Source organism: Oncorhynchus keta, chromosome 11 (assembly GCF_023373465.1).
Source record: "Oncorhynchus keta strain PuntledgeMale-10-30-2019 chromosome 11, Oket_V2, whole genome shotgun sequence".
Classification (NCBI taxonomy): domain Eukaryota; kingdom Metazoa; phylum Chordata; class Actinopteri; order Salmoniformes; family Salmonidae; genus Oncorhynchus; species Oncorhynchus keta.
In genome coordinates, this window is record NC_068431.1 from 39396072 (window position 1) to 39412314 (window position 16243).

Below are 16243 nucleotides of genomic sequence, written 5' to 3' on the forward strand. Positions count from 1 at the left end.
TGCTTTAATCTTTTGACCTAAGAACTATAACAAAAACAGTAGCTAATTGGAATTACTTAAATTGTGTTGAATCTAGAGTAGAGGCATTCAGCCATGGAATTCTACACATTCTCATTTGGTTAAATAGCTAGCTAACGGTAGCATAAATGGCTAGTATTTGCTGTTATCTAAAGAAACACCTGGGAAAGTGTTTATGGTTAAACTTTGAGTGTTTAGGAGATGATAGACATTTACCTGGAACTGCTGTCACTCTGCCACTGTGCTTCCCCATCAGAGGAAGCATCGCTGGCCTCTACCTGCTCCTCTGCCTGTAGACACATGGAAACATGATTAGACCTCCTCTAACATGACAAGACCAAGGCCTCTGCTACTTCCAAGAACAACAGACTACAACCCACCTCTCCATCGCTGTCTGAGTCCATCTGGCTGTCAGAGTTCCTCCGCCTATCCACAGGGCGGCGATCTCGTGCTGAGCGGGTCTGGTACGCTGGTGCAGGTCTGGTCTGCTTCTTCTTCTTCCTCTGGGTTCGCCGCAGGGAGCGCTTGCATGGAGGCTGCTCCTCAGTCTACAGGGTGGGATGGGGTGAGAAGTTGTTAAATGATAGAACATAAAGCTATTGGTATAAACCAGTGGTTCACAAACTTTTTATAGTCCCGTACCCCTTCAAACATTCAATCTCCAGCTGCTTACCCCCTCTAGCACCAGGGTCAGCACACTCAAAATGTTGTTTTTTGCCATCATTGTAAGCCTGCCACACACAGTATACAATATATATCACTGACCATCTCGAATCCCACCGTACCTTCTCCGCTATGCAATCTGGTTTCCGAGCCGGTCACGGGTGCACCTCAGCCACACTCAAGGTACTAAACGACATCATAACCGCCATCGATAAAAGACAGTACTGTGCAGCCGTCTTCATCGACCTTGCCAAGGCTTTCGACTCTGTCAATCACCATATTCTTATCGGCAGACTCAGTAGCCTCGGTTTTTCGGATGATTGCCTTGCCTGGTTCACCAATTACTTTGCAGACAGAGTTCGGTGTGTCAAATCGGAGGGCATGCTGTCCGGTCCTCTGGCAGTCTCTATGGGGGTGCCACAGGGTTCAATTCTCGGGCCGACTCTTTTCTCTGTATATATAACAATGATGTTGCTCTTGCTGCGGGCGATTCCCTGATCCACCTCTACGCAGACGACACCATTCTATATACTTTCGGCCCGTCATTGGACACTGTGCTATCTAACCTCCAAACGAGCTTCAATGCTACAACACTCCTTCCGTGGCCTCCAACTGCTCTTAAACACTAGTAAAACCAAATGCATGCTTTTCAACCGATCGCTGCCTGCACCCGCATGCCCGACTAGCATCACCACACTGGATGGTTCCGACCTTGAATATGTGGACACCTATAAGTACCTAGGTGTCTGGCTAGACTGCAAACTCTCCTTCCAGACCCATATCAAACATCTCCAATCGAAAATCAAATCAAGAGTCGGCTTTCTATTCCGCAACAAAGCCTCCTTCACTCACGCTGCCAAGCTTACCCTAGTAAAACTGACTATCCTACCGATCCTAGACTTCGGCGATGTCATCTACAAAATTGCTTCCAACACTCTACTCACCAAACTGGATGCGGTTTATCACAGTGCCATCCGTTTTGTCACTAAAGCACCTTATACTACCCACCACTGCGACCTGTATGCTCTAGTCGGCTGGCCCTCGCTACATATTCGTCGCCAGACCCACTGGCTCCAGGTCATCTACAAGGCCATGCTAGGTAAAGCTCCGCCTTATCTCAGTTCACTGGTCATGATGGGAACACCCATCCGTAGCACGCGCTCCAGCAGGTGTATCTCACTGATCATCCCTAAAGCCAACACCTCATTCGGCCGCCTTTCGTTCCAGTACTCTGCTGCCTGTGACTGGAACGAATTGCAAAAATCGCTGAAGTTGGAGACTTTTATCTCCCTCACCAACTTCAAACATCAGCTATCTGAGCAGCTAACCGATCGCTGCAGCTGTACATAGTCTATTGGTAAATAGCCCACCCATTTTCACCTACCTCACCCCCACAGTTTTTATTTATTTACTTTTCTGCTCTTTTGCACACCAATATCTCTACCTGTACATGATCATCTGATCATTTATCACTCCAGTGTTAATCTGCAATATTGTAATTATTTGCCTACCTCCTCATGCCTTTTGCACACATTGTATATAGACTCCCCTCTTTTTTCTACTGTGTTATTGACTTGTTAATTGTTTACTCCATGTGTAACTCTTTGTTGTCTGTTCACACTGCTATGCTTTATCTTGGCCAGGTCGCAGTTGCAAATGAGAACTTGTTCTCAACTAGCCTACCTGGTTAAATAAAGGTGAAATAAAAATTTTTAAAAACTTTTTTTTTTAATAAACATAAGAATGAGTGTGAGTTTTTGTCACAACCCGGCTCGTGGGAAGTGACAAAGAGCTCTTATAGGACCAGGGCACAAATAATAATAATAAATTATTTTGCTCTTTATTTATACATCTTACATATAAAACTTTATTTGTTCATTGAAATTGTGAAGAACTCAGTTTAATGAAAAGGGTGTGCTTGAAAGGATGCACATAACTCTGCAATGTTGGGTTGTATTAGAGAGAGTCTCAGTCTTAAATCATTTTCCACACACAGTCTGTGGCTGTATGTAGTTTTCATGCTAGTGGGGGCTGAGAATCCACTCTCACATAGGTACGTGCTTGCAAAGGGCATCAGTGTTAACAGCGCGATTTGCCAAGGCAGGATACTCTGAGCGCAGCCCAATCCAGAAATCCGGCAGTGGCTTCTGATAACATTTTCACAGAACCGCTTGTTGCAATATCGATGAGGCTCTCTTGTTCAGATATCGGTAAGTGGACTGGAGGCAGGGCATGAAAGGGATAACTAATCCAGTTGTTTGTGTTAAGTCCAATAGTATGGGGCTTGCCTGTCCTAGCCACTTGGTAGCTCATCATATAAGACGTTTCTAGCCCCTTCTTATTAAATGGTGTCTGTTGCTTTTATACATATATTACTACTCGAAAGTTGTCTCGCTCAATTCTCGCTCAAAAAACTTCTGTGGCTTATTTTTCAAATTGGCATGTTGTTTCTAAATGTCTGCGCAAGAGTGAAGGTTTCATCGAGTTGTGAGATAGTACTTTTGCACATATAACACACTGTGGCTGAGAAAAGGCACTACTCCCAATATAAGTGAACCCCAAATCAATAGTAGTAGTAGTTCAAATCATATTTGCGCCTCTTCGATAGTCCAACGTCCCCATCTGTTGTTCGTTGCTTTCCCAGATAAGGGGTCAGTAGCTATTCGGCAGCATCAGATTCACAAATGTCCGTGTCCATGCTTGCTGGGCTAACAACAAATGTGGAATTACTGATGCTAGCATTGGATGTGCTCGTGGCAGCAGAACAACTTGTGTCGTCAACAGGTGCAGTACTGCAGAATGAGCAGCAGCTACGTTTGGCTACATATGGACCGTTCGTGGAATTCCCTAGAGAGAGGAACGGTTAATGTGATTGGATGTTAATTATTTGACTAGGCTACCTGTATTTGACAATGTGTTGTTATTTCGCTGAACACTAGATGGTTTAATTTTATTTTTGACATTGAAACTCACCTAAATGTATAGCCCCTTTGGACTGATTGAGAATGTGGAGACATTTAATATTATTTTATATTATTATAAAAAAATATGTGAATGACATTTTTATTTGGCGTACCCATTTGGGAATAACTGGTATAAATCAACAAAGGGAAGGGGGGAATTTGTTCTGAAGGAGATAGAGAGCTGTGGGACAGTAGTGTAGAGACTCACCTTAGGAGCACCGAGTACAGGTTTCCTCCTCCTCTCTGTGTTGTAGAGGGAACACTCCACCTCACCTTTGGCCCGCCTGGTCTCCTCCATCACCCTAAACAACACAAACACACAGCTTCAGTCAGCCACTGGGGGATATCTACCTAGGAAATCTTACAAACAGTCCTAGGCACAAATTTAAGAGGATGGACAGGAATGGTTAGAAAAGAAGGTTCAAGGCCATCTCAGGTAGGCCCTCTGGTTAGTTAGCCAGTCTCACCGGAGGACCCCTTGCTGGACTTCGTTGACAACCACCCTCCTGCTCCAGGCCAGCAGGTCCCTCTCCGTGGCCATCTGACTGCGAGGGGCGTTGTGGTGCATTTGACGCACCCCCTCCACCTGACCACTCCTCCTCAGGCCCACGTTAGGGGGCGATCCCACTACATCTGCTCCCTCAACAGCTGCAAATGAGGGAAAACATTCAACTTGAATTCATGACTACAACATCTGAAATCCAATATGCAGATTCAATCCAATAAGAAGATTCAAGGGGCATCCCCATATGTACATTGAACAAAAATACAAAATGCAACAATTTCAAAGCTTTTACTGAGTTTCAGTTCATATAAGGAAATAAATCAATTGACTATCCTGCAGTTAAAGAAGCAGGATGTGGAGGTCCTGGCTTGGCGTGGGTACACGTGGTCTGCATTTGTGAGGCCAGTTGAACGTACTGCCAAATTCTCTAAAATAACGTTGGAGGCGGCTTATGGTAGGCTAATGAACATTCAATTTTCTGACAACAGCAATCCTGGAAACAGCAGTCCTGCAGTCAGCATGGCAATTGCATGCTCCCTCAAAACTTGAGACATCTGTGGCATTGTGTAGTGTGACAAAACTGCACATTTTGGAGTGGTGTTTTATTGTCCCCAGCACAAACAGGGAGGTAAACAAATTTGTGGCCAAAATTTGAGAGAAATAAGCTTTTTGTGCATATTTTATTTCAGCTCATGAAACATGGGACCAACACTTTACGTTTCCATTTTTGTTCAGTATAAATAGTACATGAGACCGACACGTACCACCCTCTCCTTCAGGCACTCCATCTTGGTCCCGACTCTCATCTGGTTGGTTCTGCAACTCTCTGATCAGGACATCCAAAGGGCTTTCTCCGTGACCATCCTCTGCTGTTTGCTGGCCGATCACCTGCTCAACCACCTCACCATCACCTAAGCAACAGAGAAGTAGGTTAGAAATCCCAATGTTACTCAAATTTTGATTCCAGAGCCTAGTAAAGAATTATTGTTGAAACCACTAAGAAGCATTGGTAAGGAGGTTTACCATTCGCCATGTAGCCAAGCTGGGGCACCAGATGCTCATCCTTGCAGCTCTCCCTGCCGGGCACCAGGCGCTGGTAGTGGGTGGGGTGGGGGTTACCGTCCACATCCACAAGGAAGGGAGGGGGCATAAGGTGGGGCGCCTGCTGGGTCTGCTCGTCCAGGACAAAGTTATTGGCGTCTCGGATTAGCGGCCTGAAGTCAGTGTGGAAGAACATTTGGTCAGGAATCTAGAGGAAGGATATGGAGGAAGAGGAGATTTGTTATTAACATTTTCTCTTTACAAGCGATATGATAACATGTAACTTACACATCTTTCTCCAAATGAGCCACATGGAGTGGCCAGGGACTCACCTTCTCATAGGGTCTGCTGCAGCCAAAGCCAAAGATGAGCAGGTGGCCATGGGAGTCAGTGCAGGCAAAATGTTGTCCATCAGCTGAGAACTTACAGTCAAATACAGCTCCGTGACCTTGGCCCTCAATCTGAGACAGAGAGAGAAAGGCTTGTATGAATGTCTGCCAGGGTAAAACACAGCCACCAACACAGTCACCATGTAATCAATCTCCACCATGTTGAAGAAGTTGCGGATCTTGGATCCCTTGGACAGGTCCCACATGTAGATGTTGCCGTCGTGGCCAGCAGAGAGCATGATGCGGTGGTCAAAGGGGTGGGCCTCCAGGACAAACACCTCATCATCATGACCCTGGAGGAGGAACAGCACATTCAGTCGTAACAGGTCTCACTCACTGAAGAGACCAGAAACATACAGGTAACTGCCAAAACAAAATAAATACTTGAGTAAATGAGGGATACAAAGTATATTGAAAGCAGGTGCTTCCAAACAGGTGTGGTTCCTAAATGAATTAAGCTATGAACATCCCATCATGCTTATGGTCATGTGATAAAATTCCCAGTTGCCCATTATTTTGGCTACCATGGCTAGAAGAGATCTCAGTGACTTTGAAAGAGATTCTCGAGTGGCGCCTGAGACAACGTTTTCCACCACCACTAACAAAACACTAAATTCTGGAATTTCTTGTGGAAGAAGAGTGTAGTATTCTTTTTAATAGAGTTCCAGACACTTGTAGAATCTATGCCAAGGCTCAGTGAAGGTGTTCTGGCAGCTCATGGTGGCCCAATGCCCTATTAAGATACTTTGTTAGTGTTTCCTTTATTTTGGCAGTTACCTGTATCTAGTATATACAGTACCAGTCAAAAGTTTTTACACACCTACTCATGCAAACTATTTTCTACATTGTAGAATAATACCGAAGACATTAAAACTATGAAATAACACATATATAGTAACCAAAAAGTGTTAAACAAATCAAAATGTATTTTGTATGTAGCAAAAAATGTAGCAATCCTGTGCATAGTGACATCAGAAACTATGCCTGACTTCACTGCTCTAGTCAATGTCCAGAGACTTCACTCCTCATACTGATTGAGCAGTTTAAATGTAATGTTGAGCTCTCGTTCTTGTGTTTTTGTGCATATCCGTTAACAAGAGTTCCGTATAAATCAGGCCTTCATGGTCGAATTGCTGCAAACCACTACTAAAGGACACCAATAATAAGAAGAGCCTTGCTTGGGCCAAGAAACACCAGCAATGGACATTAGACCAGTGGAAATCTGGAGTCCAAATTGGAGATGTTTGGTTCCAACCGCTGTGTCTTTGTGAGATTCGATGTGTGTGAACGGATGATCTCCGCATGTGTATTTCCCACCATAAAGCATGGAGGAGGAGGTGTTATGGTGTGGGGGTGCTTTGCTGATGACACCATCTGTGATTTACTTAGAATTCAAGGCACACTTAACCAGCATGGCTACCACAGCATTCTGCAGCAATATGCCATCCTAGCTGGTTAGGGCTTAGTGGGACTATCAGTTGTTTTCAACAAGACAATGACCCAACACACCTCCAGGCTGTGTAAGGGCTCTTTTACCGAGATGGAGAGTGATCTGCATCAGATGACCTGGCCTCCACAATCCCCCAACCTCAACCAAATTGAGATTTTTGGGATGAGTCGGACCACAGAGTGAAGGAAAAGCGGCCAACAATTGCTCAGCATATGTGGGAACTCTGTTGGAAAAGCATTCCAGGTGAAGCTGGTTGAGAGAATGCCAAGAGTGTGCAAAGCTGTCATCAAGGCAAAGTGTGGCTACTTTGAAAAATCTAAAATATGTTTTGATTTGTTTAACACTTTTTGGTTTGGGATGAGTTGGACCGCAGAGGGAAGTAAAAGCAGCCAACAAGTGCTCAGCATATGTGGGAACTCCTTTAAGACTTTTGGAAAAGCATTCCTTGTGAAGCTGGTTGAGAAAATGCCAAGAGTGTGCAAAGCTGTCATCAAGGCAAAGGGTGGCTGTTTTGAAGAATCTGTTGAACACTTTTTTACTTACTACATGATTCTGTGTTATTTCATAGTTTTGATGTCTTCACTATTATTCTACAATGTAGGAAATAGTAAAAACAGGAGATCGACATCTACTCACAGATAGCACATGCAGAAGCTGGCCCGTGGTGGAGCTCCACACTTTGAGCAGGTAGTTAGAGACCGCTGTGACAACCGTGCGGTCACCACGGTCCCAGGCCACCATTGTCGGCACCAGCTTGGTCTTGTCCTCGCCATTCACAACAGCAGTCCTGTGACAATCGCATACGTTAAATACATGCTAACCACTTACTAATGAGACAAACACATAAACCCATTTGCTGCTGCACAGAATTAAATGCTGCTGCACAGATGTCAATTCTGGACACTATTGCAGCTGGACAGCATTGTCTTACCCTGGCAGTCTAGTGGCTATGTCCAGAGTAATGCTCTTCCATTCCTGCTGCTGGTAATGCCATATCCTGACTGTGCCGTCACGACTACCACTCACAAACCTCAGGCTGGGACCAGACACAGCAGTTAGAAGCCACACAGCAACAAATCAAAATAGTTTTTATCTAAGTAAAGAGACAATTGCACACACTAACCTGTAACTGTTGTTACAAAACTGGACCACCACAACTTTGTCCTGGAGGAAGAGGTAGGAGTTAACAAAAGGAGTAGGGAGAAACAAACTATGAACAGTGCAAGTGCTCTGTGATCTAGCTCCATTGATCCTCTCTCGCTCTTATGTCTGTCACTCTCCATCTCTGTTCTTCTCTGCTCTGTGTCTTACCATGTGAGAGTCCAACTCAGAGAGCTTCATGGGTGTTTCAGAGCCAAGGTAATACACCCTGATTACATGATCCGTGCTGCCTGTGGCCAGGAACATCCCACCTGATTCAAAGAGCAAGGGAACAACATGTAAGTACATTAAACTAACAAACAGAACTAGTTCTGTGGCTTTGTGAAAACTTGCCTTGATCAAATAGTCATTTGAATTCAGTAATTAACTCCATAATTCAGTGAAAAGGTGAAGTGGAATAAATGTAATGCAAAGCATGTTGTTTATTAGTGGCCACCTACCACAGCTGAAGGAGGAGGTGGAGATCTGGACCCCAGGCCTTGACCGCTCAATGAACTTGACTGGCCGGTCACTGAGGATGAATCAGAACGCAATACAGGTTAGGTTCACCTAAACCACAATACAACTGATCGTTGAAAATTTTAAAAAACATTGCATTCTCATCCCATTTTTTTGCCTCAGACAAACTCTGCTGACCAACACTTACACAAACTTCATGCTGAGCGAGTGCCATTGCCAGAAACACACCATGCCGTCTGCTCCGGTGGAGGCCAGGTACCGCATTGGTCCTTTAACCGCCGGACAAAACTGAGGAAGACAAGGGATGTCACATACATTTCTCAAGCAGAAAGGGTCACAAAATGACATTGTCAAAAACCAACAGGTTTCATGCAAGATATTTTACTTGGCAGAAGGTAAATTCCTGAATATTGAAGGGAGTAACTAGGTTCTTATTGCTTAGTCCTGAGGGCTGTCCTGACCTGTATGGAGGTGATGGAGGCTGCATGGCCCTGCAGCACAGTGATGGGGGCGCAGGTGCGCAGGCACCACACTCTGATGACCTTGTCACAGCTGGCTGAGGCGATTAGCGTGTTGTCGTAGTTCACCGCCATGTCGGAGATCTCGGCCGCATGGCCACGCAGGGTGGACAGCAGCCGGCCATCATCTGTGGACCATATCTTTACCAGACAGTCATCAGAACCCTGGAAGGAGAGGGGTCACGATGAGACACCGGCAACATAGAGAACATGACACACTTCAGAGGGAACTGACAACAACTGTCTTTGGTATTCCTTCTCTCCTCTTTTGTCAGACTCTTACTGTAAATATCCGTCTGCCACTGCGGTCGAAAGCCACACAGTATACAGAGGACAGGTGGCCCAGGATGCGCCTGTGCATCTTCACATGCTGATAGGTGTAGGATGGCAGAGCATGGCCGAAGCGGGCAGTGCCAGTAGCCTGGCGAGCACCCATGATGGACACTAGACGGCGAGAGAGTAGAGGTCAGTTGAGCGGAGGTAAAATGATTTACAAACACTTAAGTATGTATTGTTCTGTAGTGTTACCAATAGTTTACTTGTTTCAGGGATATATGTTTATTAATGGGATACTGTGAGATTCAATTAATCTACTTACTCAGAGTCAGATGAACTCATGGACACTAATTTTGTCTTGGTGTGAAGTATGAAGGAAGTTAGAGGGTACCTTTGCTGGCGTACCTGTAGACTTCTAGTCATTGTGCTAACGCTAGTTAGCATTGGCTCGAGAAACTACCTCCAACTTCCTTCATACTGCACGCAGAGCCATAAAAATGGTGTCTACGAGTTCATCTGATTCAGGCTTAATTGCCAGAATTTCGCAATTTTCCTTTTGAAAGCACAGCTCACCGATGCTGGGGGGCTTCCCAAAGCTGACTGGGGGTTCTGGGGGTCGACCCCGGTGGAGTGCAGCAACAGCAGTTCCACTCCATTCTGTGTGGCTACAACCTAACAGACAAAAAAGAAGGCATGATTCTAAAGCATTACAGACTGTATGACCTGGAACATTTATTCTGCATCTGTGTAACCAAATACCTATGTAGGGATTATGACATTAGTTAGTCTTTGATGATGAGAGAGAGAGAGAAACAGTGAAGAGACGGGGGCTCACTTTTAGCTGTGCGAAGCAAAGACTGCCTTCCCAAACCCAGGAGGGTTTGGACCCCAGGGACACTAGGTGGGGCCTCCTTGTCTATGAGAGGACCTATCTGCTGGCATACTCTCAGCAGGTAGTCTGCAGGGATGTGCTGGTTCAAGATCACCTGTGGACACATGAGGGAAAACAGTCATCAGATAGACCTGTGTGAGTGGAATCAGTAGTGAAATGTCATCAAAGCAATATCAATATACCGGAATGGGACCATATCCCTAGGCACTTAGATATCTTACATTTACAACCTATACAGTGAAGACTCATCATCATAAGTTACATGTTATGTTCTGTCAGTAAAACATTCACACGGTAGGTCAGAAAGTGCAGTGGGAGCACAAAATATGCAACTCCAAATTAAGGCCTCCTTACACAGTGGCTGGGGTCAATTCGAATGGAAAGCAGTCAATTTTAAGGAAGTAAACTTAAATAATTCAAAATGCGAAAAAGCACCATCTATTTTAAATTACTTCAATAAATGGAGGAGTAAAAGCCATTTATGGAATGGACCCCAGTCCTGCTTTACACTTCACAACTTTGATGACACATACTAGTTCCAGGAAAGTTACTTTCGTAGTGTAAAGAGACAGAGTTAAATTCAAATCTCGAGAGACGTCTCCCATACTACCTCCAGGCATCTACACCATATATCCACCCCATGAGTTGTATAGTGTAAAGACAATGGCTCTCCCTCACCATGTCCCTGCAAGAATTAACTTTATAGTTTGAATTTCTATCCTTATTTTGTTTGTCTATATACTGTGGTATTTACGGTACACTAATAGGTGCACACACAACATGTAAAGTGTTGGTCCCATGTTTCATGATCTGAAATAAAAGATCCCAGAAATGTTTCATACCACAAAAAGCTTATTTCTCTAAAATGTTGTGCACAAATTTGTTTACATCCCTGTTAGTGAGCATTTCTCATTTTCCAAGATAATCCATCCACCTGACAGGTGTGGCATATCAAGAAGCTGATTAAACAGCATGATCATTACACAAGTGCACCTTGTGCTGGGGACATTAAAAGGCCACTATAAATGTGCTGGTTTGCCACAACACCACAGATGTGCAATTGGCATGCTGACTGAACAGATGTCCACCAGAGGTGTTGACAGATAGTTTCTCTACCATAAGCCACCTCCAACATTGTTTTAGAGAATTTGGCAGTACGTCCAACTCGCCTCAGAACCACATGTAACCACGCCAGCCCAGGACCTCCACATCCGGCTTCTTCACCTGCAGGATCGTCTGAGACCAGCCACCCGGACAGTTGATGAAACTGAGGAGTATTTGTGTCTGTAATAATAATCCCTAGTGAGTGGGCCTATACTCTTCCAGGCCCACCCATCGCAAAACTCGTGCAACCATAATTGCACCACTCAACTGGTCGTTCAGTACCGTTTCCGTTGAATTAAACACTCAACCCCATTTTGTGGTATTGAATGCACCCCAGGAATGTGGCTTTGGTCACACCACATCAAAGGCGAACTTAGCTAACGTAACGATAGTGTAAACAGAAAAGTTGAACATCTGATGTTGAGAGATCAATCTGCTGAACAATTCATCAAATGGCCACCTGGACTGTTTACATTGACAACCCCCCCTTGGTTTTTACACTGCTGCTACTCACTGTGAATTATCTATGCATAGTCACTTTACCCTTACCTACATGTACACATTACCTTGCCTAACCTGTACCCCCACACATTGACTCATTACTGGTACCCCCTGTATATAGCCTCTGTTATTGTATCATGTTATTTAAAAAATATATATAGTTTTTTACTTTAGTTTATTTAGTAAATGTTTTCTTAACTCAATTCCTTAACTGCATTGTTGGTTAAGGGCTTGTAGTAAGCATTTCAGTGTAAGGTCTACTACACCGGTTGTATTCGGTGCATGTGACAAATACAATTTGATTTGATCTCGACTTCAAAAGTGCAGTTGTTTTCACATTTTAGATTCAGGGTTCACCCCAAAGAATGCGAAAAAATCCTGGGGTGAAACATGACATTAATATGCCCTCTATAACAAGTCATACAGTTGTAAACAGGTAGTTGTTGCCTGTATGAATTTAGTTAGTACACACAGTCAGACAAAGTGAGCGATCTCGACAGCCAAGGCCAATCAGAATCACCCTCCTTCTCTTCTCCCCGGCTGGCTCAAATAGTAACTGCGATTTCATTGGCTGTATGCGAAGATTGACGTTCTCCACGCCTTTGTACAGCCTCGTTCTGTTTGCCCTCGTTTAACCCCTCCTCTTTGCACACACAAACCGGCAATAAAATTGATATATTTGGTCAGAAATTAAGTAATCAAATGCCGGCTAATACTACAATGCACAGTTGGTGTGAAAATAACACACTATCATCCATCAATTAAATCCAAAGATTTAAAAGCCGGGAAATATTGATATAAAAACGTACCTATATTATTGAAAACGGTTACTGGACTGATTAGATTAAGAACTTATTATAATAACACTCACCCAGTCTTGGAAGTTTCGTTTGTATTGTTTGCCGTCCCAACTCCATCGTTTCGGGATCAACTAGAAGGGAGACACGCGGTTAAATAATTGCATCAAACCACAAATACAATAATGTATTTGATATACTGTTAATGCCTCTATCAATAAAAGTATACCATGCCAATAAAAATAGAAAGCAGTCAATATCGCGGAAACGAGACGTGAGAACAAGCTAATACAGACGAGAGCGGCGCAGCTTACCTCATACTCTTCTAGTTCCTCAACCAGTATCTATGGAGAGACAGTTGCTAGTATTTATCACACATTCAGTCCTATTTAGCTAGTTAGCAATTGTAGCTTTCAAAGTTATTGATATAACTTGTCATTCGTACCTGTGCCGATTTTTTACACGGTCCCGACTGGAGAAATCTAGCAATGAGGTAATACAATTCTGAAAATGCAGAGGCGCATTAATTAGCCATTCAATAGCTACGCTATCCAGGTAGCTAACTAGCCAGCTAACATTAGCTAACTAGTTAGCTAGGCTAACTAATATAAGCCCTAAACAGTGTTTGCGTTCATATTTTAATAGAGAAATAAACACTCAGCACCCACCAGCTTCTATTTCTGAACACTGTTCTTCTGCCATCACTTGATAAGAACACCGACATTTGATTCATTAATGTGTATTTGTAGAATAGCCACAATAATTATTTCCACAGCAGGCAGCGTTCGGCCTTTTCCTTTCTCAAGCTAGCTAGCTAGCTGTATCTCACCGCCTTGTGCTTTGTTAGCGCCCTCCCGCGACCAATGAGAGCAAATCTGCAATTCCAGCACGAGCCACTTGGTGTCCATACCACCTGGTTTTGGAGGGCAGGTCATACAGTACTGAGCCCTTGATCATGATTACTCTCAGTTCCATTACATGACATATAAGATTAAAAGTCATTGGATGAAGGCCTCTTCTGTATGGGGGAGTTTCGTTAAGAGCCCCGCCGCTCATTCTGAACATTAACACGCATTGCTTGTGGTAAGCAGAAATGTCTAAGATTTTACTGAGTTACATCAAATCAAATCAAATTTTATTTGTCACATACACATGGTTAGCAGATGTTAATGCGAGTGTAGCGAAATGCTTGTGCTTCTAGTTCCGACAATGCAGTGATAACCAACAAGTAATCTAACTAACAATTCCAAAACTACTGTCTTATACACAGTGTAAGGGGATAAAGAATATGTACATAAGGATATATGAATGAGTGATGGTACAGAGCAGCATACAGTAGATGGTATCGAGTACAGTATATACATATGAGATGAGTATGTAGACAAAGTAAAAAAAGTGGCATAGTTAAAGTGGCTAGTGATACATGTATTACATAAGGATGCAGTCGATGATGTAGAGTACAGTATATACGTATGCATATGAGATGAATAATGTAGGGTAAGTAACATTATATAAGGTAGCATTGTTTAAAGTGGCTAGTGATATATTTGCATCATTTCCCATCAATTCCCATTATTAAAGTGGCTGGAGTTGGGTCAGTGTCAATGACAGTGTGTTGGCAGCAGCCACTCAATGTTCGTGGTGGCTGTTTAACAGTCTGATGGCCTTGAGATAGAAGCTGTTTTTCAGTCTCTCGGTCCCAGCTTTGATGCACCTGTACTGACCTCGCCTTCTGGATGATAGCGGGGTGAACAGGCAGTGGTTCGGGTGGTTGATGTCCTTGATGATCTTTATGGCCTTCCTGTAACATCGGGTGGTGTAGGTGTCCTGCAGGGCAGGTAGTTTGCCCCCGGTGATGCGTTGTGCAGACCTCACTACCCTCTGGAGAGCCTTACGGTTGAGGGCGGAGCAGTTGCCGTACCAGGCGGTGATACAGCCCGCCAGGATGCTCTCGATTGTGCATCTGTAGAAGTTTGTGAGTGCTTTTGGTGACAAGCCGAATTTCTTCAGCCTCCTGAGGTTGAAGAGGCGCTGCTGCGCCTTCTTCACGACGCCGACAGAGTTCATTTAAGGAAATCAGTCAATTGAAACAAATTAATTAGGCCCTAATCTATGTATTCCACATGACTGGGAATACAGATATATATCTGTTGGTCACAGATACCTTAAAAAACAACTAGTAAGGCGTGGATTAGAAAACCAGTCAGTACCTGGTGTGACCACCATCTGCCTCATGCAGGGTGACACATCTCCTTCGCATAGAGTTGATCAGGCTGTTGATTGTGGCCTGTTGAATGTTGTCCCACTCTTCAATGGCAGTGCGAAGTTGCTGGACATATAGTTGGTACTGGAACACTCTGTCTTACACGTCGATCCAGAGCATCCCAAACATGCTCAATGGGTGACATGTCATGGTGAGTATTCAGGCCATGAAAGAACTGGGACATTTTCAGCTTCCAGGAATTGTGTACAGATCCTTGTGACATGGGTCTGTGCATTATCATGCTGAAACATGAGGTGATGGTGGTGGATGAATGGGGCGACAATGAGCCTCAGGATCCCGTCACGGTACGTCTGTGCATTCAAATTGCCATTGATAAAATGCAATTGTGTTCGTTGTCCGTAGCTTATCCCTGCCCATACCATAACCCCACCGTCACCGTGGGGAAGCACACAGCTAATCGTCTCTGAGACGGTTACCCACAGTTTCATCAGCTGTCCGGGTGGGTGGTCTCAGATGATCCTGCAGATGAAGAAGCCGGATGTGGAATTGCTGGACTGGAGTTGTTACATGTGGTCTGTGGTTGTGAGGCCGGTTGGACATACTGCCAAATTCTCTAAAACGACGTTGGAGGGACTTATGGTAGAGACATGAACATTCAATTATCTGGCAACAGCTCTGGTGGACATTCCTGCAATCAGTATGCCAATTGTGCGCTCCCTCACCTTGAATCATCTGTGGCATTGTGTTGTGAAAAATTGCACATTTTAATGGCCTTTTATTGTCCCCAGCACAAGGTGCACCTGTGTAATGAACATGCTGTTTAATCGGCCTCTTGATATGCCACACTTGTCAGGTGGATGGATTGTCTTGGCAAAGGAGAAATGCTCACTAACAGTGATATAAACAAATTTGTGCACATCATTTGAGAGAAATACGCTTTTTGTGCATATGGAACTGGGATCTTTTACTTCAGCTCATGAAATCAACACTTTACATGTTGCGTTTATACAGTGCATTCGGAAAGTATTCAGACCCGTTGACTTTTTCCACCTTTTGTTATTAAGTTATAGCCTTATTCTAAAATTGATTACATTGTTTTTTTCCCCCTCAATCTACACACAATACCCCATAATGAAAAGCAAAAACAGGGTCTTGGAAATGTTTGCAAATGTATTAAAAATAAAGAACTGAAATAAATGTACCTAAGTATTCAGACCCTTTACTCGGTACTATGTTGAAGCACCTTTGGCAGCCATTACAGCCTCAAGTCTTCTTGGGTATG

At 43.9% G+C, this 16243-nt stretch overlaps 1 protein-coding gene across 2 annotated transcripts in view; it reads right to left on the reverse strand.

Moving 5' to 3' along the window:
• LOC118390246 (bromodomain and WD repeat-containing protein 3-like) overlaps positions 1 to 13578 on the reverse strand; it is a 28412-nt gene extending 14834 nt beyond the window's left edge. For both annotated transcript variants that reach the window (XM_035780608.2, XM_035780607.2), the window contains exons 1-22: positions 13406 to 13578; positions 13183 to 13241; positions 13052 to 13081; positions 12812 to 12871; positions 10279 to 10429; positions 10017 to 10115; positions 9451 to 9611; positions 9111 to 9332; positions 8837 to 8937; positions 8631 to 8701; positions 8341 to 8441; positions 8153 to 8193; positions 7961 to 8065; positions 7666 to 7816; positions 5738 to 5872; positions 5523 to 5651; positions 5173 to 5398; positions 4914 to 5060; positions 4112 to 4292; positions 3853 to 3946; positions 399 to 566; positions 235 to 308 (exon numbers count right to left, since the gene is read on the reverse strand). In XM_035780608.2, the coding sequence (XP_035636501.1) occupies positions 235 to 308; positions 399 to 566; positions 3853 to 3946; positions 4112 to 4292; positions 4914 to 5060; positions 5173 to 5398; positions 5523 to 5651; positions 5738 to 5872; positions 7666 to 7816; positions 7961 to 8065; positions 8153 to 8193; positions 8341 to 8441; positions 8631 to 8701; positions 8837 to 8937; positions 9111 to 9332; positions 9451 to 9611; positions 10017 to 10115; positions 10279 to 10429; positions 12812 to 12871; positions 13052 to 13081; positions 13183 to 13241; positions 13406 to 13439 (2540 nt within the window). In that variant the 5' untranslated portion in view covers positions 13440 to 13578. The remainder of the gene's footprint in view (positions 1 to 234; positions 309 to 398; positions 567 to 3852; positions 3947 to 4111; positions 4293 to 4913; positions 5061 to 5172; positions 5399 to 5522; positions 5652 to 5737; positions 5873 to 7665; positions 7817 to 7960; positions 8066 to 8152; positions 8194 to 8340; positions 8442 to 8630; positions 8702 to 8836; positions 8938 to 9110; positions 9333 to 9450; positions 9612 to 10016; positions 10116 to 10278; positions 10430 to 12811; positions 12872 to 13051; positions 13082 to 13182; positions 13242 to 13405) is intronic.
• Between the last annotated feature and the right edge of the window lie 2665 nt (positions 13579 to 16243).